Source organism: Glossina fuscipes, unplaced genomic scaffold (assembly GCF_014805625.2).
Source record: "Glossina fuscipes isolate IAEA_lab_2018 unplaced genomic scaffold, Yale_Gfus_2 133, whole genome shotgun sequence".
NCBI classification, from domain to species: domain Eukaryota; kingdom Metazoa; phylum Arthropoda; class Insecta; order Diptera; family Glossinidae; genus Glossina; species Glossina fuscipes.
The window spans coordinates 2,284,192-2,307,015 of record NW_023998476.1 but is presented as its reverse complement, the minus strand read 5'-3'; the positions used below and the strand labels follow the sequence as shown (position 1 = coordinate 2,307,015).

Below are 22,824 nucleotides of genomic sequence, written 5' to 3'. Positions count from 1 at the left end.
AGCTCAATACGAATGTCAAACTTTACGACGAGAACGTTTATCTGTTCGTATAAGCACCAGGGAAGAAATTGTTTATCTTCTAAATTAAATTAATTTTATTTCATTCTTTTCTTTCAGTGATGATTATCCTTTTTCTGTGGACTTTATATTATATTTATATATTCATTTAAAATTATTTCCGTACACAATTTTAATTAAAAATTTCCAAAGGAAATTAAATATAAAAATTTATTGCTTGATCTTGTACTTGAAACAAAACATTAAAAAAAAAAAAAACAAACAAACACTGTTAGAAGAACCTTTAAAAATTTTATGGTTTTCATCGTTATGTATATACATACATGCACAACAATTGGAAACGTTGCACCACGTTCAGTGAACGTCAATGTGAGTAAGCGCGTTAACTGCTTTTATGCCGTGTCTCGTGTCTACGTTTTAAAGTGCGATATAACAAAAATAGCTGATTGAAAATTGAATGTTTGTATGCAAAAGAAACAAGAAAATATTCAATAAATGTTGATTTTAATGAATGACATAAAATGAACATAAATTAAAAATTTTTATTAATTCATTTAAATATTCAAGTGTTGGAATTCCTCATAATGGTACAAACAATTGATATTGCTGCCATAACCGGACACAGTGAAATGGTAAACATACGCATACATGCCTTGCCTTTTGCATAGGCTGATATTTATGCTATATATTAATCTCGTCCGTTGCATTACTCTATATCTCTATAATAGTTATCTTTATAGCAATAAGAAAGTACATTAAGAAGGCTTAATGCTTGACGGCTTAATCAAAGGCATGTTTTATATGTAGGTTTATTTATCTTTTTCTCTTTTCCCTTGCTAGGGTAAAACTGCAGGGGACATATTAATTTTAGAGAAAAACAAATGGAAATTACATAGTGTGGCACCGCCTATCATTAAATACATCGCCTCGCTTATTGTACTCACCTATATAACGACTTTTTAAAATAAGACCTTATTAAAGTGGTTGAAAAAGTGGTCTGATCCGAAGTATTTTCAATAGCGTTCATCCTCGAGCCGAAACAAGTCAAAGTACCAAATTCCATTAAAATATCTCGAAAATTGTGATTTGGAGGTTGAACAAAACAAGACGGATAGAGAGGCTTAAATATTAAACGTGGGTCTCTCGCTAGTTGTTCTGGTTTGTTCTATAAGTGATGTCGGGGTAATAAAGAGAGGGCCCCTCCTAGAGCATAAATAAGTCTTCAACATTTTAAAAACCTCCAAAAAGACTAACGTTATTATTAGTATTTTTATTTTGATCTATTGCTTTTTAAAAGCGAAAGGTTTCTTATAGGTAAGTAATTGAAAGGTTACTTATAAGTAAGAATGTCTTAAAGTACCTGTATTACGGCCCATTGCATTTGATTGTAAATTTTTGGATTTAGGCCCACTCCAGTCACCTTTTTTTCATGTTTTGGTACAATGCCTATGGATGTAGACTCGCAGTACAAAGATAAATCAGGTTTGTAGGGACATATGTAACACCCAGAAGGATTTGAGATAGGTCCATCTTTTATTATACGGATCGATCGAAAATCACTTTCTGAATCAACCTAAGCTTGTCTGTCCGTCAGTCCATCTGTCCCTCTATCCCTCCGTTTTCTATCTTTATGTTCAATCTAAAAATTTTGAGATATTTTGATAAAATTTGTTACAATGACGTGTTCTGGCCCAAGCCCGAACGCTATTAAGTATGGTTCGGGTCGAATCACTTTTTCAACCACTTCCTATATAGATGGAACTGTAGGGCGGTGAAGGGTATTTAATGGTAGACTGTGGTCTACTATAATGCTTTTACTTGTTTTTATTATTATCATTATTATGCTTATTATTTGTTGCCATTTCTTTGTTTTTGTTTTGGTTGGTGTGGTTGTCGCTTTGTTCTCCTAACTAATTTGTTTATTTATTATTAATATTTATTTAAAACAAAGGAACAACTGTTTAGACTAAAAAAAGAACAAATGATTTAGCCCTAGCACTTAAATGTGTCGGCGGAATTCGAGGGTGGGGTACTTAGATAAAAGTTTGGTTGGTACTGCCTTCTGCCGTTTATTTTAATGTATAATAAAATAAGTAAGACGTAGAGCATCTCAATAATACTTTACGACCTTATGAGATCGAATGTAAGTTTTGCCTATGATTGATGATAATTTTAATGAATTTTTGGATCGAGAATTTCTGATTGGTACTCGGCACAAACTATAAGTTATTGTTATCAATTTTTTTTCTTTGTGTTTCTGTAGCTATTATGGTCGGATTATAGCCATTGCTTAAGCCGAACTATGTCAAAAATAATCCTTTTGCTACAACTTTTGCAGCCGAGAAAAGACCAGTAATATTAACCGCAAACATGTACTATACACACGAAACAATAAAGTGGCGCTAAAAAATGCTTACTTTTCTTTCCGGTCGAAAAAAAACAAATCTTGAGATTTTTATTCTTATGGTCACTATACTAAAGATAGTCTTAAATATTTTATTTCTAAAAAGATTGTAAAACGCTCTCTATAACGATTAATTAAAAAAAATAGCGGCTCTTTGCTGTAACCAACAATATACAACATAGGAAGCTCTTTGCGTACATACTAAGATCTTTTTAAAAGATTTTCCTGTTTTATCAGTACGCAATTAACAATTGTTTTATTAGCTTCTCACTTAATTGACTTATATAAGTATTTTGTTGGACGGGGCTGTAAATGTTACTTTATCTGATTTTCCGGTCACAATACATTTTGTTTTCTGTTATAGGGCTTCCGCTTATTTCAAAATCCTAACTAATAACGTAAAAGAATTCTGACTGAAATATCTATGCTAAATAATCTGACTAACACTTATATTAGTATAATTTGATGTATCGTTTGATATATCACTAAGAATGAGGTGAAAGACATCCAATAGGTTACCTCTTTATAAGGTGCATATGAAAAATGAAAATAAATTTGCTATAATTGCAAGCAAAACAGGGCTAGGCATGATAATCCAGTAAACACCCCATACCACTTTCTTTAACACGATTCTTAACTTTTATTAGTCATAAAATACTATAAGTGTGTTCCTATGTAAAAGTTGATAGCCCTTCATAAGGGTAACAGCACAAAAGTGTATCAAGCTAGTACAGCTAATTTATATGTACTTACAAAGAATTATCTTAAGCAAGCCTGGATTTCATTTCATATACGAAAATACTATTTGACTTTCACTTTTGTCGAGAGATGATAGAAATGGGATACTTTTTTCATATCATGACTTTCTCACGATAGACTATTACATGAAACGTGGCCGATATTAGGGTAAAATTGTCAGCAACTCTACTTGAAACATTTGCGTATTTCGCGTGTTATTAGGGAGCACCAGTGCAGCGAGGATTAAAAAGGGTTTGTTGACGATCTCTTTGAGATGAAAGCAAAGTTAGTGGCACGGTAACATTCAAAAATTCGGCTATTACACATACAACCAAGTAAAAAATAAAGATCTTGAGAAATATTAAAAAATGAAAAAAACGGCATTACTCTCGCGGCGTGTATTTAATTCGGAAAATTGTGTGACATTCAGTGTCATTGGCGTAAATTTGAATCAAGATAATATATCGTTGCATGTGTTTGCTTGTATTTAGCAGGGCGTGTTAAAACCGTTGATTTTTATGTGATTGATGATTATATGAATAAATAAAGTCAAAAAATTATGGTCAATTTAACTTATTGAGAATCGGCTTCACTAGAGAGTGTTATTTTAAAAATTTTCTAAAAAATTCAAATGAAAATGTGATAATTTTTGGAGATAGACTGCATATCCTGTTGAAAAGGTATGTTTTGAGGAAACGCATTCAAGCGCTTTAGCTCACCGTAACAGTCTAGAAAAAAAAATTTTTTTTGGCCTTTTTTTTTTAGATGCAAGAGAAAGTAAGAGAACAATAATAATTGAGCAGCTTATTAACCTTTAAGTGTTAAAAAAAAGATTATTTTCGAAAAGCATTAGAAAATGGCAATACCGTAGCTATTCTCTGGATACGCCTTACGCTGAAGACGCTCTGCGGCAAGTAGCATAACTAGTCCAAATTTGAGTTTAAAAAAAAATCATTTAAACTAAATTTTGTAACGTCCGCGTACATTTGAGTTGTGGGGTTTCCGTTGGTTTGCTTTGACGGCTGCTCTATCCCAACAGAGTATGTATAACCTCTGTTCATAACCCTCTCTCTCTCTCTCTCTGTCTACATAACGCTATTGCATGGGATTACGGATTAATGGCCAAAGAATGGACCGACGGACAGCGAACAGTACGGACTGATGGATAGACAAGCTAAGTGGCATGGCAACCGCGTGCAAGAACCTTTCAATATTTCTGCCAAATTTAAAGTCGATGGTTTAATTTTTGTGGCCGGGAGCCACTATATAGACACACAAACGGCCATGCCCAAATCGACTTAGAATTTGATTCTGGCCAAAAATGTATATACCTTGTGTAGCCCCAGTTTAATAAACATCTTACTGAAATTTTTCCATGCTGGAGTTGCATATTTTGTATAACGTTGGCGAGGAATATTATCCTTCGTCTACAATGTTCGTAGGAACAGAATGTGGCATACAAAGGATGAAGTTACAATATTCTCCCAGCGATGTTGATAGGCTAGACAAGGTACTTTTTATGATTGACTGGCTTGATCCTTGATATTTACTCTCCCTTCCATAAGAGGCATGTAAACCTTCTACTGTATCTGACAATAAAAAAAAACTGACGGAAGCCGCCGTCTACAAACACTTTTCGTCTTTCTCTTGGTATATATATCTATACATTAAGATAAGTTAATGATAAATACCACTGTTTCTCTTTCTCTTATGTCTCTCATTGTACGTGTGTATGTGTACAACTTGTATTTAGCTAGAATAGAATGCTGCCATCTAATTATTTATAAATTATAACATTTTTACAATACACCCACAAACTTCGATATTAGAATTATTAACGTATATAACCCATTAACCATACACACGAGTGATGCTGTCAAGTGCATGTGTGTAATATCAATTAACATTTAATGTTTATTCTCCCTCTGCACACAGTGCCCTTAATGTTAATAAACGATAATAAACGCTTTCATAAACACTGTGATGTGTTTAATGTCATTAGTTAACAAATTACAAGTCAAAGTGTGATTCCACGAAAACTTTATTGAAGTATCAGCAAAAAACATTAATTAAAAGAAATTCAACGTCCATATTGGACCTACTTTTGGAGGACCTACATTGAAGAAGAAGAAGAATTGAACTTGGAAATGTCAAGAAACCATTTATTTATGTAATTTATTGTAAATTTTATTAATTGTATTCTTTTTTAAGGAATTCTTCTCTGTAAATAGAACCACTTATTGATTATAGCCGCACCTTAAGCAGCCATCTGATTACGTGTACTAAAATTAGTCTAATATTTTTCTGAGAATTTTCATTTCGATTTCTTTTGCTTAGTATGTGATGATTAAAGGATTGAATCATCTCCCCTTGTCCGTGTGTCAACCCATTAATTGCTGCTGACACTACGAAACCGCTACTTAATTCGATAAATTGTCACCTGTAACCTTAATTTATAAATGCATTGTCCGGTCACAAGCCCCTGTTCTTTTTTCTGTTCCAAACGAAAGTGCTTTCAATTGATATTGCACTGTGAGCTTGTCGTTTGATTGATTTGGCGCATGTTCTGCATTCATTTTTGCTAAATTTAAAGCCCGTGTCGTTGTTAAAATTTCGACGAGGATAAATACACAAACGGACAAACGAACAACACGGCATACCGACATGTTAAGATTGATTTAGAATTCGATACTGATCAAGACTATACACACTTTGTAGGATCTATGAAAATTTCCCCTGGATGGTGCGGATGTTGCGATATATCCCTCGCTCTGCCATGATGAGTACAAAAAAATTTTATTCTCTTCTTTCCTTCTTTCTTTCTCCGTCTCTTTCTCTGCTCTTCTCTATAAGTACTTACATTAGTATGTGTCAAAACTTTTCTTAAAGGTGAATGTCATATTCTTTCCGAATATTGCCAAAGTTCTGTCCCCGTGGGCATATCGTCTTATTAGGTTATGTATTTTATGCATAATGTGGATCGAGATCCCGTTAGCTGGGTAGGTAGGACATTACTATCATATATTATTTTTGAAATGTTTAATTTTACAGAATATAAACAAGCGGTCTGATTATGTTTACCTCAAAGTAGATTATTCTGGATTGATTTATATGTGTGAAGTTCATGAAAAACATCTCTATAGCTTATGAATGTCATTCGAACAACACCATTTGGATCCCTTCAATGTAAAATAAAAGCTAATATCTTTCAATATTAAATCGGCTAAAAGAAACAATTAGTCCATACATAAGCACGCGTAATAAATCATTACATTCATAATAGGAAAATGTGAATTTCTTTAACTTGACTGCACTTGCATTAACTCACGAATGTGTGACATGGGATAGAAGAAATGTTGGCCAATGTTTAGACGGCTAAAAAAATCTATTAGGAGTAATGTATATATGGGAAACGTCAACGGGAATTTCGGCCCGCAGGAAAAAGGATTTTTTTTTTGGTTATCTCCTTAACGCCCTTTCCATAAAGTAGTATGTATAGAGAGGAACGTGGGATATGCGATTGTCCGCTAGGACCACGTTACTTCACACCTAAACACACCCACACAGATATACCCGCCCAAACAAACACATACCACGGCACCTTCAACTCACATCAACAACACATGCCGACCGTTCCCTGGCATGCGTAACGTTTCCTCTCTACCCTCCGCTTCAGTTAACAAAAACAGATTCTTCATACCTATCGAAAATTCGAAATCAAACTGAACTCAACTTTCCGACAAAAAATTGATTATTCGTAAGAAAGTATCAACATATGCTTTTCAGTTGGACGCAACTCATATTACTTTCACAAAAATGTCTTTTGATAAATATTTTCTTCATTATATAGATCCTAGTGGACAAACGAAAAAAAAAATCTTTCAAAAGCGTACATTATTTATGATAATGATAACAACTAAGAAACACGAACATGCATAGAAATGCATAGACAAATTTCCAGGAACAAAAAAAATAGAGCGCACTCCGGGTGGTATTTCATTTGTTACTTTATGGCCATACTTAAAAGTATTTCTCGAGAAAAATAAATAAAATAAATAAAAGGCAGCGGGAATTTTACATATAACGCTGGAAGATAAGTTCGCACATTTCTATACTCTCTGCTATATAAGCAGACTTTTCCCTTAAGTAATTTCTAAAAATAATCGAACCATCAAATAAAAAAGTGTGACAAACAAAATTATATACACAAATTGTTTAAAATAAAAAAAATGGAACCAAACAACAACATAACATCATCATCAGGGCAAAATGAAAATCAATCTATTGCGGGAATGATCACATTAAAAAGTTAGGATTCTCAGATGACGATTGACTCTGTCATCTTTTTACCTTCACAAACTCCCGAAATTATTTCAATTTCTAACGACAACGAAGACGATTTGGAAATCGTTTTATCAACGCAACCTAGTGGACATTCTCCAGTGTCGTCTACTCAAATTGCTTAAATTTCTCAAAGGTCGGACTTTAATTGGGCAAACGTCTTCCAATCAATCTTCAGGGAGAATAATCAAATCCAAACAGTTCCTTCCTAGTGGGACTCCAGACTACGATGATCATTATTGCAATGACAGCTTCAGCGACGAGCTTTTGAATATTAATACATCAACAGTTACTACGAACTGCAACAGACTTTTAAGTGACAGTTTCAACAGGGAAATTCTTAAAATTAATTTGGAGGATTTAATAGAATAAAGCAAAAATAGAATAAAGCTAAATAAATAAATGACAATTAAAAATGTGTTTTTTTTTTTTTATTTTTCTGATAATTGCAGCGATTATGATGCGAGTGTGCCCTGTAATCTATAAATATATTTTATAAACTGAATGTCAGTCAGTTTCTTCAAACTCTTGATTGGAAAAAGAAGTACTTGTACAAAAGAAGCAATGCAAAAGCAGCACAGTTTGGAGAGAAAATTGCCCTTTATTTGGAATCACCTGAGCGGAATTAACTGTGGATATTTTTATCGAAGCGTCTTACTTAAGTATTCTCGTCCAACCACCTGCATAAAAAGTTGAAAGAAAATAATATTCAACATATTGTCTTTTGAGGAAGAGATAAATCCATAGCTAATGCACTTATTTTTGAGTTTCGAAATGAAAATAAAGAAATTGATATCTAGACAAGAAAACTTTAGTTTATTTTTATTAAAATTTCTTTTTTACATAGTACAGAGTATTTTCTTATGATTGAAGCTATAGTCAGTTTTACTAAATTGTTTGAGATAAGCGTTTAAACTCTTTCGCTGGCTGTTATGTAAGCTATAAGCAAAGCATAATGTCCGCAAGTCCTTGAAAAGTATCCTTGGAGTTGCTGCGTGTCGCAGTTTCTTTTTAGAAAATTGCCATAGGTTTTTTTCAATGGACTTTGACCATATGAATCAAAGTGTTCCGCTTCTAACTTCGAATTAAAGAAAAAGGCAACCTAATGTTTAGATTAGAATAGTCCGTGTTTGCTTTCATAAGAGCAAGTTAAGGGCTCACTTTCCGTGTTAAATTATTAACTGGGAAAACACTTTTAAAATACTTTTTTGTGGAGAGACTTGCCTTAAGTGCTGGATCAATTTGTAAAACGTAATTTTCAGGTTTCTGCTTTAATCTATCTCTAACATCGAATCACACTTCCAGTAAACAATGTAAGTTATATGATATTGCCCGAGCGTATTTGGCTTTAATGCGTACGCTTCCTTGCCTTAAAATGTTAGCACACAAATCGTTATTGCAAAGGTCAGCGGAGAGGTCAAATGCTGGTATAAAGCAGCTACCATCAAAAAGTATCTTACTTATGTGAAGACCACGACCTGACCACGACATGGAGAACAACTTGGGATCTGATGGAATGCGGACGTGTACGCGAGTTGTGTTTTCAGTTTTAATAAATAAAAAGTTAAACGTTTTTTGTGAACCAAAAAAAAAAAAAACTCCACTTTTAAGAAGAAATATCCTAAATTTACATTAAGTGATATTTGACAGAAAAATTCATCCAAATTCTGCATCGATTAATAGCCATAAAAGTTGTGGACTTGTCACCGTTTGATAATTAATTCAATGATTTCTTTTACCTGAATATAAAAAAAAAGAGAGAAACAGAAAGAAGGAATCTAAAGTTGAACAAGAAGCAAAAAGTTTTTACCAAGTGAATAATGTACAAAATTGTTGAAAAGAAAAAGAGGGCATTTATAAACAAATAGTCGTGTAATTTTTTTATTAATTTTCTTAATTTTAAATTGTTGATTTCCATAAGAAATTCTTACCAAAATAAAAGTTCAACGGCAAACATTAAGTGCCAAAAAGAAGAGTTGATAAAAATTTCGCATCAATTAGCTGCAAAAGATTGATGAAGAGAAAAAAAAAGGAGATTTCGCTGCGTACAAAAAAATCTCAGAAAACTCCAAAGCGTCAATGAAACGGTTTTAAAGCAAAAGAAAAAAATACCTTTCCATATAAAAGGGTGGCTAAAAGCAAAAGTCGTGCGAAAATTTCCTGAACATGGTTAGTGCATAAATCTCACAAGCATGATGATTGCCGCATTTCTTAAGCATTGTTAGTGTAAAATCTCCTAGACATTATTAATGCATAAGCCTCCTAAGCCTTATTATTGTAAACTTGAAGTTTTGGATTAACATTACTACTTGATAAGCGAAACAAAAAAAAAAAAAAATAGAAATAAAGAGAAAAAATAAGGAACCAAAAAAAAAGAAAAGCAAACCAATGTGTTCACTTCAATCCAGATGAAGTAAAAAGGAAAAAAAGGGCTAATTTTCCAGCTTTGTTAACTTGTAAACTACGTATACACCCGTGCACCCACACCCCAACAATGGAAGTTGAAGTTTTTATCTAAGTGAAGAAGTTTAGTAGAAGGAAGGGAGAAAAGGAAAAAAGCGAGAAATACGTAAAATTATGGCCACAACCCGGGGTCCAGCATTCAACGACTTAACCAAGTAAATAGGCAGACACTACACCGGCGCCGATTGGATTATACTGTAAGTTATTTTAGTTTGTTCACTCCCTTTTTTTTTTTTGTGTCCCCGATGAGTGGCTAAGCGCTACAGCTGCCACCGCTGTGGCTGAGACGAAGGGGTGTGCATATGATGGCACGGTAGGGAGGACTCCAGACGGTTACAGACTGACTTACGGTGGACCGACGGACGGTAGACAACCGACGGGACTATTCCTTTTTTTTTAGTATTCTTTGTCAGGAGGCTCAGGGAGCCAAACCTCTTTCAAAAAAAAAAAAAAATATGCTCTACTGGCAACAAAGGGGCTAGAACCGTGACAAGTAACAAATGAAATACCACCCGGAGTGCGCTCTATTTTTTTTTCTTCCTGGAAATATGTCTATGCATTTCTATGGACGTTCGTGTTTTTTAGTTGTTACCATTATCATAAATACGCTTTTGAAAGATAACGTTAGTACGTTCTTACGAATAATCAATTTTTTGTCGAAAAGTTGAGAGGAAACGTTACGCATGCGAGGGAACGGTGGGCATGTGTTATTGATATGAGTTTGAGGGGAACTATTACAGTTTCCGTTGATCATAGGAAGATTTCGCATTCCATAATTTTATTGCTATTAACTCGCCAAATAAATAACAAAATAATAATTTAAAAAAATTTTTAAAATCCAAAATATTTCGAAAAAAACCTTCAAATAGCAATAAGTAAAAAAATGATATGACGTTATTCTAAAGATAACTAAAAGAAAGGAAAAGAAGATTGACCCACATGGTTCAAAGTAGGTCCACTTTATGTAGCTACTATCATAAATAAAATTTCATAAAAAATTGAAAACAATTGGGCTTTTTTGATATATAAAGGTTTACGTTTCATGCGAATCTCATACGCGGTGGTATTCAAAAACTAGGGTTATGTGGTCCAAATTCGGTAAGGTAGATTTCTTTGTCTTTCTTAACTATTAGCAGCTAATTTTCATTGGGAAAATGGAAATTCTACCTTTTTATCATATAAAGCTTCCAGACAATGTAGGTATAGTTTTAAAAAATCATATTTTAGCTAAGATGTGTCGTAGTGAACCTTTCACACACAACTACTTACTTGATTATTTGTGATTAAAGTGATGATGTTATTAAAGAAATTTCTTTTTTTTAATTATAATTTTTGTTCACATAAAATTGTTATTATTATTGCAATATTTAAAAGAAAATAAAAAAAATATCAATCAGAGTTCAAATGACATAACACTGTACGGCATTTTTGTTGGGAAATGCAAATCTAGCGCTTTCTTAATATGTCGAAAATATTTTCTATTAATCAGGTCACATAACAATAATTGGAGCAAATTAGACAAATTATGCTTACACTACAATATATAGTTAGAAATATTGAAGGATTGTTATCAGTGGTATCGTGTTTGCTTCCATATGTCGGAAGGGTGTGAAAGATAAAAAAGATTCTCTCAATACTTTTTCCACAAATTATTATTTACTTTGGACTGAGGATGTCCAAGCACTTTCCTTGGCATTATTTGATGTAATCGTTGAGAAAAAAAGTTTTCAGAATGGTTGAACTTGACTAGCGCTTCCATTATATCGCACATAAGTATTCATGAATACAATTTACTTTCTTTCTCTTTATTTTCTGCACAGGACCAAATGAAACATTCAAAACCCTCTACACTACGCCGCACATTAAATGCCTTGCGACAACGTTTAACAAAACGTAGTCGAACGAAACCGCCCGATTGGTTCGTCGAACGTTTTTCGAACCCAACAAAAATTGATAAGACATCAACAACGGCAACCAACAGCAATAACAACGATGCCAGCGCAACAAATTCAATAGCACCTGATACAGAGCATGAGATCAGGTGTTCCAGTCTCCTATGTAATCGTCTATCAGTTAATCCCACACTTCAGTCTCACTATAGAGTAAGTGTACTTTTTTAAATTTCAGGTCACGGTAACAAGCGTTAGGCAAGAAAATAATTTGAAAGAATCTCCACATGTAATCGCTTGCTTTCTCTTTATCTTTCCAAGCGAAAAATATATTAGTATTTTCCCCTAGACATGTTGATATAAAATAACTACATATCTGAGACAGGGGAGAGAAAAAAGGAGAGAAAAGGAAAAGCTTTCAATTGCACAATTCCTTCTTGCCAATCTAATATACTGTAAAATGCACTTCATTTAATACATATATATATTTTTTTTATTACTTTGTTGTCAGTGGTTAGCTGTTGTTTCCTTAGCTGTCTTATATAACATCATTTTTGTAGTGGGTCGAGCTGTATTTTGGGAGATAAATAACAAAGCGGCTATCTTATGGTACTTTCTGGATTACTGGTGCGATTTCATCTATCTTATAGATATATTGGTACATATGCACGAAGGTACATGCATTTATAATATGATGTGATTTTTATTTAGTTTTTCGTCTCGACGCATTATTATTGTACGGAAAAAATTAAAATGCACCAGAACTGATTGTCAGTCGTTTGCTAAAGCATACTAATGACAATAATAATGTAAAATTGGGCTTGAAATTTCCCAACAGATAAAACGCAAAAAGACCTTCCATATTTTCGTGTATAAGCAAGTGGTCGACGAAAAGCAAAAGTGAAATTCATTCTAAAACGCACTGCAACTCTTCCATGTTGTCATAATTGTAACCTTGAATGTTTACATTAAATAGATGCATAAGCGTAAGTATGATGTGAAAACTCTATATGTGTACTTCCATATTACTCTACCGCAAATATACGATTCATTTATCACCCCCCGCCTATGTCAGTTTTAAATCTGCGATGTAGGCAAACAAGAAGATTTGCAAGAAATATAACAACAATCATCTACAGGCAACGAAAATTTGTATAATCCTTTCATTAAAAACGACTAATTTCAAAATGCTCTGACATAATTTGTTATTGTATGCTTATGACAACCGCTTTTCCGCTTAGTTTAATAATAATAAAAAAAAAAGAAGAAAAAAGTAATAAAAACAATTGCACATAAATATTCGTATGTGACCATGTGGGATATAGGGTGTCATGTCAAGTGAATATTCTTAGGCTGAGCCAGATTCTAAGATAACTTAGAGAAATCCAACTGTGCATTTGAATTTTTGACGTTTTTTCAGCAATAGTTGGTATACATACGCTACTAGTTACAGATAAATGGGCAAACAAATAATAGCCGCGACAAGCCTGCACCAGTTTCCCTTATACAATCGTTTATCTATAATACCATATTTTGCTTCAATGCAAAGGCATAATCTTCGTTAGGGTTCTAACATGGGAAGAGGTCCAAAACCTGAACTAATCGGATCCAAATTTACCAAAATCAATTCTTTTTTCACCTATTTACGTATCAAAGTGCTAAAGTTGAAGTCTGGCTGCTATATAAAGATTCAAGGCGAAAGACAAATTGGGACACGAGCGGTTCAAATTTGGTACATCTAATTTTCACGTCAAATTACTATTCTGGATTAATTTTTGTTAGAAAATATTAAAAAAAGGGCATACTTTTCAAAATGGAGTTAAAAAATTGGTCCATAAATTATTATGAGTTTTTTATCGGGAAATTTTTCATAAAACGACTTCTTCGAGACAGGGGTCATAGGGGCTTTTGGAGGGAATGGTTCGATCGAATGCAGTTTCAATAGAATTCATCCTTGTGTAAAATCACGTCTATACACTAATTAGAGTCAAAATATATATAGATAAAAATGAGACTTGTTGATTGAGCACAAAATTGTTTGAACAGATTCAAATGGACAGACAGTCCGATAGAAAGGCTTCATTGCATCGGTATGGCAGGTTTACCCTTAATTTTCTCTATGTATATCACGCAGAGTATGATATGTATAATATATATGTATATATTCGATAGCTGACAAAGAAATAAGTTCTTTGTAAGAGTACGAAGAATTGTTCAGCTTATCCCACCGTAAACCACGATCATTTTCGCATAATACAAAAGCAATGGAAATATTTGTCGTGGGTCATTATCATCCTTTGTCCTCAAAAATAGCTCTATCTCGTTTCTTTCCAGCTGCGATTTGTAGGTTGGAATTCTTTCTATAACATTTTTCACTACTGACTCACACCCAAACATCTTTCTTCTCCCTCTTCTTTCTCTTCTAACACTCAGCCTTAAGCAAACGCTTCAAAAGTGTCTTTATACCCTACACCACTTGTGGTACAAGGTATACCAGCTTAGAGCGGTCGTATGTAACAGGCAGAGGGAACGCTCGTTTATGTAACCGATCAATTCAGATTATGATTTTAAACCTGTCTGTCCGTTTTTAGTCTGCTCATGTAAATTTATGTTCAAGCTGTACCTCGCAATTTTTGAAATTTTCGATGAAATTTGGTACAGTAACGTGTTTTGAACCAAGGACAAACTCTATATTCTATTGAAAGTAGTTCGGATTGGCACACTTTTTGAAACACTCCCCCTATAGCGCACTATTCTGAAAAATAGTTATGTTAACGAAAATTGCAGTTTTCAAAATTTCTCAGAAAAGTGGCTAAGTAGTGGTGTTTGGGCATTCTAAATTGATATGGAAACTTTGGACCGGCTGCGGAAATTTTTGAACCCCCTTACCCATATAACGAAAACTGAAGTTCAAACGGCAAAAGGGTAGCATATTCCAATGCATCATGAAGAAAATTATATCATAATAGTAACTTAACATAAACAAATTAAATGTACCAAATTTCGACCATCTGGATCTATTTTTTATATAGAACAAAAAATAATTTTTGTGTTCTAGAGTTGTGTTAGACAGTGTGTTGTAGTGGGTGTGGTGGGTATTTAATGACGACCTTGCCCGATTATAATGTTCTTACTTGTTTTGCACAATACTTAGTTCCGCAGGGATATCACAATTTTTTGAAGCCTCACTCAGCAAGTTATAATTGAAAATGCTACGAAGCTTTTTCTTTACCTAACATTTTCACAGTAGTCCCGCTACTAAGAAAGCAAATACTCTAGCGCAGTGATGCATTATTTCTCAGGCATGACCTTTGTTTAAGGAAAAACATCGAACCGAAATTTATTTTGTAAAGAGAAGTATAATTTGGCAATAATTTCAAATGTTCGTAATTAGAATTCAAATTGTGGTTATTTTTTTTAGCAAACAACAACAGTCTTTACAAAAAAAAGGATTGCCGACGCATGCGTGAACTGATAATCGCTTAACTTTCATTAAATACCGGTAGCTTTATTCTCGACCGTGGGCTTACAGTAAAGCCTCTACTAAAGAATTCCGTGCAAACTATATACAAAAAGAGAATTTCTAATAAAATTATAATTTTTGTGGCCAAATGAAATGAAAACATATTTTTACTAAAACAAGAAAATAAATGAAAAAAATTATGTTCATTTCTACTACTTAAACCAGCAGCGAGAGTGATAGCCAGAGTCTCACACAAATGAAATAAACACGGTTATCGTCTATCACTATGGTCCAAGCCGATAATAGTGCAAAAGATACGCGATCACCTCCCATGCTAAGTAAATGTCACGCTTTTCGGGTCACATTGAGTTACTTTTTGGTAAAACATTCTAAGGTGATTATCTCTCCCGGAATAAGTTACTTGTCCTATTTATAATAAATGGCAGCGAGTGGTTTTAAATGATCTTAGAAATCCATTCATACGTTTGCATTCATTCATTCATTCGACTGCAATTTATGAACTAATAGTGGAGATGCCACGAATCGTTTGAAGATTGGTACTATCCAGAAACCATGTGTGTCCCTCAAGAGCGTTGCCATGTACGTATCACACGGAAGGCTTATTCAATAAAATGAACCCTATATTTCACTCCACGATTCCTTTAACAATCTCAGCAAATCGAAGGCATGCGAAACTTTGTTTCAAATATTCGGACTTGTTCAACTAACTTTTTCATTGTAGGAATGTAAGAATTACAATAAGACCACTTGAAAGCGTGATCGCAACGAATATTACCTTCAAACACATTGAATTACAAATTGCTTTCTCAGACTTTCAAAATTTATCTGCACCAAATTGTGACGATATCTTTTATAAATATTTTTACAGTAATAAATTTCGAGTTCTCTGTACAACAGACACATTGTTAATGACAACTCATGCGAATACGCAATTAGTTCCGAATCACAAATCTAAATCAAATGATTGAGGAGGCTAAAGAACGAACTCCACACGAACGACCACAACCAACAAAAGCTCTCGTAAAAAAAAAGAAACAAAAACCGTTGCAATGTGACATCACAATACAGTAAAAATTCACACTCAAACGCGGGAAATAGCGATTAGTGTGAATTTTGAATGGCAGGATAGATTCAGTAAATTTTCAGCTTTTTAAGGCAATTTGCATTTGAAGATTTGAAATTTCGGCGGGAGGACGAATCTAATATGCTTATCAATTATATACAAGTATAAAAGTTATTTCCTTCCATTATAAATTAAATGAAATTATTGCATTTTCACCATTTCAGATAATTTCATTGCATTTTAGCGTCCATTTCGTATTTAGTCCCAAATAAAAAACCATATATAAACAGTTCGCTCTACGATTTATTAAAAATATTTAAAAGTGAACTGTCAACGTTTCATAAGTCTAGCACTACTTTCATTTTACACTAGTTTTTCAAATGGTCTCGGAAAATGTTAGTACCAAATTGTATTTCAATATATCTTCTAAAATCGAGAGTCAAAGAATTTATGTATTTAAAGGCATGCTTGCAGGTGCACATCGCTAACGCTTGAAATAAATATGTGGTTCCTGTTTAACGTTCATTACGTATCAGTTATCTCTATTAACTTGTGCTCATACCGCATGCATCCCAAAAGCTGACAGACAAATCTACAAAACTAAATTGGCTGTAGATTCTCCCCTGATCAAAGATACATATATTATATGAAGTCGATACTGCAAAAAAAAAAAAAAAGACCATATATTTATATCCTTGGGTGCGATGGGTATAAAAATACGATATAATTGAGTTTATATACATGTATGTGGTAGACAATCAAGGTTTGCAATAATGCAAACTTAAATTTCTCATTTCTTGTTTGTGTGCAAGGTTTCTGACGAGTACTTAGAGGGTTGCTCGCGTTACAATTTATTTGTTATTGTTTAAAATCTCTCCTTTTTTTTTGTATTTCATTTTAGGTTATTTGGAGCAAGGACTTCTGGTACGTGACGCCCATAAATTGCGTCGTCACTATTTTAGTACAAAAGGCTGGTGTTTAGATTTCCTTTCAATATTGCCCACCGATCTGGCTTATATTTGGTGGTCGCCCGATTTATGCGGTCCAAAAAACCTGCCATGCTCTGTAATTGTACGCTTAAATCGTTTACTAAGACTGCCACGTATGTGGGAATGGTTCGATCGTACCGAAACTGCCACCGGTTATCCGAATGCATTCCGTATTTGTAAAGTTGTTCTCGCCATTTTGGTGTTAATTCATTGGAATGCTTGTATGTTTTTTGTTATCAGCTACGAACTGGGCTTTGGCACCGACAATTGGGTCTACAATCTGAATGGCGAACGTAATAGTAGCTTGCAACGTCAATACATTTACAGTTTCTATTGGTCGACATTGACATTGACTACAATTGGAGAGACGCCAACACCAGAAAATGATGCTGAATATTTATTTGTTGTAGCGGACTTTTTGGCTGGCGTTTTAATCTTCGCTACCATTGTCGGTAAGCATTTCAAACAAAAAAAAACAAAAAAGAAAAGCAACTTATGCTATGGAACTCTTAATGAATGCATGCAGTCCTCGTACGTCCGGGTACTAAGATACTAAGTCAAGATGAAAGAAAGTACCTTACACTTCGTCTTTAAATTGTATGTTTTTTTGTTCTTTTTACTATTGTTATTAGTTTTTTTCATCTACTTTTTTTTGGGAGGCCTTCTCAAAAAGATTCTTTTCTTTGTAATAATAAATTGCAAAAGTTATTTGAAATAACTAAAACATTATTATTATTAAGTAAAGTCGACTTTTAAATTTTTTACATCACTGACATTTAATCTTCAAGTGTAATCAATGGTGAATAAGGCTAGGTCAACTCTTTGGCTCATAAAAATGTGGGCTAAGGAGTTTGGCTTATACCTCTTGTATATTAAACTTACTATCGAGTATGCCTCAGTGACCAAACACCAAGCTATGGTTATATAGTTATTATGTGCAGACGGTGATATCTTCCGAGAAACAAATTCACCTATTTGCTCTTCGTGAGCTTACACGGGGAGAACAACACTTCCTCCTCTCGAGAACATCCTCCTTTTATTCGGCCTAAAGTTACTTGAGAAGAGAAGGGTGTGTCTTACTGTGCGTTTCGCGACTGAGCTCATTAGTGGGGAAGTAGAGTCTTCTTTTTTCCGTAATGTGAGGTTGGCTTCACTGTCCTTTGGTGATATGGAAACGAACTTAAAAGATTGGATCGAAAGATCAAGTCCGAATTGCCTGGTTTAGTATGCCGAGGTACCTTGACTTAGCGTCTTTGCCGCTAGGTTTTCTAAATGCAAATTCTTTTCATGTATGCATTTTCACGAGATCTTATCTTTGAGCCATGAATATACAAAATTTCGTGAAAATATTTGAAAAATTGTAACATTCCGACGTGACAAACATCAGACATCAGACAGACGATTTTAAAATAATAGGTAGAGTAATATATAAAAAATATATATAACTGACATACTTCCAGAGGTTATATGCCTCCGTACAGATGTAATTTACTTCGCATCATATAGGGTATAAATGTTTGTAAGCCTCAATGTAATTACATACGCTTTTTTAGTTTACTATTCGCACGAATTGACAAGTGCATAAAAGAAGTTTTCATTTCTGGCGTGTAAACAAGCCCAGAACTCGTTGTAACTTCATTCAGATGATTTTCACATTTGACTTAATGCAAGGACATATCCGTTACATAAATTAACAGAATTATACGCGAATGGGACTTTTATCATTTCGAGTGGGGGATATGAACAGTCAAAAGAGTCCCTCCCTCTTTCCCTCCCTCCCGCCTTCTCACTCTTTCTCTTTCTCTCACTCTTCCATTCTATGGAATGGATGCAATTCTTTGTTTTCTTTGCGTATAATTATCAATGCGGTGAATAAAACTAAACTTGACTTTGAAGTTAATGGGTAGAGTGAAAAGTTGTACGACACCTTTCTGCCAACTCCAGAAAAATTTTCAAAGTTTCACTCTTTCGATATTCGGAAATGCGGATGTGTTCGTACGAGTCTTGGAGTTAGGCCGGGAAGGTGCAACCCATCTATTTTCTTTGCTAATCAAATGTTCCTTAATCTTATTTTTCATGTGAGAAAGTGGACGGGTGCAATAGCTAACATAAACATGCTTAATTAGCGGACAATTTCAACTTAGAATCATTTATCTAAATTTACCCAAAATTTTGACCTTTTACCGACGAGAAGCGTTAGCGGTTCAAAATTTTCCACAAGGCTTATATAGACTACCATTTTGGTCACAGCCAAGCAGTCAAAAATCGCCACTCTTAAGCCAGAATATCTCAGTTCAATCATGGGTGCGGTAGATCTTAATTTAATTACGATTGGTGGGCGGCGGCGGCTATAGTGAATACTCGGTCCGTTGAATCATCACACTTACCGATCGAGCGATCTTTCTTATCATCATCATATTAGACTTGTGAGGAACACGACCCGAAGTATTGATCCTATAAAAAAAAACAAGCAGATATAACGATTTTAATCGTTTGCTTTGTTCGTGCCATTAAAATGCTTTGTAATTTCTTCAGTATTCATCATATGTGGTATTCTATGTACGCATAAAAGTATATCCCAATACAAGCAATATTCAGCGTAATTGAAATATTACTCTTTTCTAATTTACTTTTTTTGTTAAATGCTTTAGGTAACATTGGCTCAATGATATCTAACATGAATGTATCACGCGTCGAGTTTCAAAATCGCATGGACGGTGTTAAACAATACATGGCATTTCGAAAAGTGGGGCATGAATTGGAAGCTCGCGTAATACGTTGGTTCGCGTATACGTGGTCGCAAAGTGGTGCTCTCGACGAAGAACGTGTATTGGCCGCTTTGCCAGATAAGCTGAAAGCGGAGATCGCAATACAAGTTCACATGGATACCTTGAAACAAGTACGCATTTTTCACGATTGCGAACCAGGACTACTGGAAGCATTGGTTTTGAAATTAAGACTGCAAGTATTCAGCCCAGGCGATTATATATGCCGTAAAGGTGACGTAGGCAAAGAGATGTATATAGTGAAACGGGGCAAATTATCTGTGGTTGCTGATGACGGTGTCACTGTATTCGCTACACTTGGTGCTGGGTCGGTGTTTGGCGAGGTTTCAGTATTGGAGATAGCAGGCAATCGCACAGGCAATCGCCGCACCGCCAATGTACGTTCACTTGGCTATTCAGATCTCTTTTGTTTGGCTAAACGTGATTTGTGGGAAACTTTGGCAGATTACCCGGAAGCACGTGCCACTCTTACTGAAAGGGGATGTCAATTGCTACGTAAAGATGGTTTACTTGATGAACAAGTGTTTGCAGGTAAGGTGAAACAGACACCACAGGACGAAAATAGTAAACTAAAACAAATAAATTTAATTAAATTCGCGTTTAGATTCGCAACGTGTTCATGATAGTATAGAAGGTGGTATAGAAAAATTAGAAATATCTGTAGAAAATCTTAATATGCGTTTGGCACGTCTATTAGCCGAGTACACGGCGAGTCAGGCTAAACTGAAGCAACGTTTAGCGAAACTAGAGTTAAAGTAAGTAAATAAGAGAACAAATGCTGATAATTAAATTAAAAATAATTGAATTACTTTTCATTTCTGTAAAATTTAGTTATCATTTAGCTCACGCTTCACTAGCTGAACAACATGCTCGGCCACCACGCAGTGGACGTCTATATTCATTGCAACCGAAAAAACGACCAAAGCCTCGTCCTTCCTCTTCAGTGAAATCAGTTGAATACAATAAACAGAATACACTGTAATAATAATAATAAAAAAAAAAAAAAAGAGAAAAACAAAAAGCAGGTGCATGCATTTGTTATATACGTGCCAACTATGTCTTGTCTCGACACACATCCACACACAAACATAATACAAAAGAACAAAGAGAAGTGACTCAGCAGTGCCCTCACGTTATCTTTATCTTCTTTTGATATCTATAAGGGAGGATATGCGCAGATGAGATTATCTAAATGTATTCAAAATTCATATAATTCTATCACATCCTTATCATTGCTTATCTTTATGCGTCTATCAATACTAATTTAAGTAAATGTCTAATAATTTATAAGTTTTACATATAAGAGTCTGTGCATAATTTCCTTTCGGTACTTAAGTTAACATATAATAGAATTATCTGTAGTTCTCCAAACAGTGTAACCTTTATGTTAAACACAGCACTTTATGTGAGTTTATATTAAAGTTTAAGGGTGGAGGGGTGGGGGAGAGGGTGCGTAACATTTATTTGAAATTCCTACATAATTTTAAGGCAAATTAGTTAATTAAATGATTAGTGGTAAAAATATTTAAGAAATAATAATAAAACAAAAAAAGAAAAGAAAATGAAGTGAAAGTCAATGTGCCTCACAAATAACTTTCGATTTTAATTATCTTTTAACAACGAATTATTAAAAATAAATGTAAACGTTTGATTTCTTAAAAAATCGAAAAAATTCTCCTAAGACCATGAGACATGCCGATCGAGAGCGCAGCACAGCCTTCCGGTGATAGAGAGAAGAACATAAAGACGGATATTGCTAAAAGGATTTTCTGAGACTAAAGTCCCAAGATAGGCCAATCGAGAGACTATAACAGAATTTCAGTGACAGAGAGAAGGACATAAATACAGATATGACTAAGAGGATTTTCTTAAGCTAAGGCCATCGGACATGCCAATCAATCGATCATAAGAAAACTCCAGCGACAGAGAGGCGGACATAAAGACAGACATGAATAAAAATATTTTATTCAGTATGTACATTCTTCCAGATGTCTTTGCAGAGTATGACAGAATTCGTGTATAGCACATCTGCATGCCTTTGGTATGGATATCAAATTAAATAGTATAAAAAAAGCATTTAGCGTTAAATATCTCCATGAGTAGACATCACTATCGAAATCCATATGCAAGTACCGTCACATTCGACAAACCCATATGATTTTTAGTTAGTACCAATCTTCAAACGAAAAGCATGCCATTTTCAAAACATTACGATTATTAATTTACGAGTTACAGCTGCTTTAGTGAAGCTTCTTTTGTCATTTTCAAAACAATCCAAAAGTGTGTGTCGTGATCACAAATGAAAAAGCCGGTTAGCGCAAGCTAACTTTCAGCTACGTAATTACCATCTGAATTTCCTGTGTTGAAAAAGTCATTCCACTTTAACAACCAATCAAAGAAAGCCCCTTTCCTGTAACATAAGATGTCTGCGATCTGATATCGTACTCTTTGTCTAATTTTGTCCCCAGTTTTGTGTAACATAAGATAAACTGAAATTTGCTTCAACTTTTTTACGTGTAATAGAGATCGTGTCGTGAGATCGCTCCTATCTTTATTTCACAGATACTCAACGACCGCTACACCAAAGAAATACACGCGCTAAAACCCTTATATTGGCAGACGAACAGGCAAAATCTCTTACCGGACAAG

At 34.3% G+C, this 22,824-nt stretch overlaps 1 protein-coding gene across 2 annotated transcripts; it reads left to right on the top strand.

Moving 5' to 3' along the window:
• Window positions 1–277: 277 nt before the first annotated feature.
• LOC119640928 (cyclic nucleotide-gated cation channel subunit A) lies at window positions 278–21,195 on the top strand. 2 transcript variants are annotated; one of them, XM_038039286.1, is made up of 8 exons: window positions 278–387; window positions 586–650; window positions 11,785–12,066; window positions 12,365–12,527; window positions 17,302–17,841; window positions 20,041–20,706; window positions 20,780–20,930; window positions 21,007–21,195. In XM_038039286.1, exons 1-8 carry the CDS (start codon window positions 342–344, stop codon window positions 21,155–21,157), a joined length of 2,064 nt encoding a protein of 687 aa, XP_037895214.1. In that variant the 5' UTR covers window positions 278–341; the 3' UTR covers window positions 21,158–21,195. The 2 variants fall into 2 exon arrangements, with proteins under 2 accessions (XP_037895214.1, XP_037895215.1); XM_038039287.1 differs by lacking the exons at window positions 278–387; window positions 586–650 and adding an exon at window positions 9,464–10,161.
• The last annotated feature ends 1,629 nt before the right edge of the window (window positions 21,196–22,824 follow it).

Excerpts from the sequence above, each read along its gene's own strand:
- LOC119640928 (XM_038039286.1), top strand. The coding sequence starts at position 342 with ATGCACAACAATTGGAAACGTTGCACCACGTTCAGTGAACGTCAAT. Across the intron at positions 17,842-20,040 it reads AATCTTCGCTACCATTGTCG|GTAACATTGGCTCAATGATA; the intron begins GTAAGCATTTCA and ends TAAATGCTTTAG. Across the intron at positions 20,707-20,779 it reads TGATGAACAAGTGTTTGCAG|ATTCGCAACGTGTTCATGAT; the intron begins GTAAGGTGAAAC and ends ATTCGCGTTTAG.